General features: G+C 62.5%; 1 protein-coding gene across 1 annotated transcript in view; it reads right to left on the bottom strand.

Annotated features, from left to right (window-relative positions):
• The window catches only part of RAPGEF1 (Rap guanine nucleotide exchange factor (GEF) 1), a 114,719-nt gene continuing 114,250 nt past the window's right edge, over positions 1–469 (bottom strand). Inside the window, 2 exon segments of the mRNA XM_010856942.1 lie at positions 1–167; positions 332–460. Of these exon segments, the coding sequence (XP_010855244.1) occupies positions 17–167; positions 332–460 (280 nt within the window). The 3' untranslated portion in view covers positions 1–16.

Genomic DNA, 469 nt, shown 5'->3' with positions numbered 1-469 from the left:
CCCGCGGCAGCCGCCCCTAGGTCTTCTCTTCTCTATCTGTCTTCCTCCTCGTTATGTTCCTGGGTTTGATTTTCAGAGAGAGTTCCCATAGGGCCTCCTCGGCCAGGTGGTCACTGAAGTCGTTGAAGAAGTTAATGATGTCGTCATTTCTCCGGATGTCGTAGTGCCTGGGGGAGGAGGGGGCGGCCATGAGGGCCACCAGCCCTGGGACCCCCACTGCCCAAGCGAACGCAGGGGGCGGGTGTGCCCCCGCTGGTCCTCAGAGCTAGGGGCTCCCCTCTGCTCGGGCCCCAGGGAGACCCCGCCAGCCCCCCAGGACGGCCACACTCACGCCTGCTGGAAGCACCGCATGCTGTCCAGGATGTTGAACTGCTGCCAGCGTTTGGAGAAGTTCACCTTCCCGTCAATATAGTCTGGGTTCCCCAGGTGGACGAAGGTGAGGTCCTGCAGGATGAGCCCCCTGGGAGAC

This window comes from Bison bison, unplaced genomic scaffold (assembly GCF_000754665.1).
Source record: "Bison bison bison isolate TAMUID 2011002044 unplaced genomic scaffold, Bison_UMD1.0 scf7180017864375, whole genome shotgun sequence".
NCBI classification, from domain to species: domain Eukaryota; kingdom Metazoa; phylum Chordata; class Mammalia; order Artiodactyla; family Bovidae; genus Bison; species Bison bison.
Note: the sequence above shows the minus strand (reverse complement) of the source record. Positions and strands in the feature narration are given on the sequence as shown.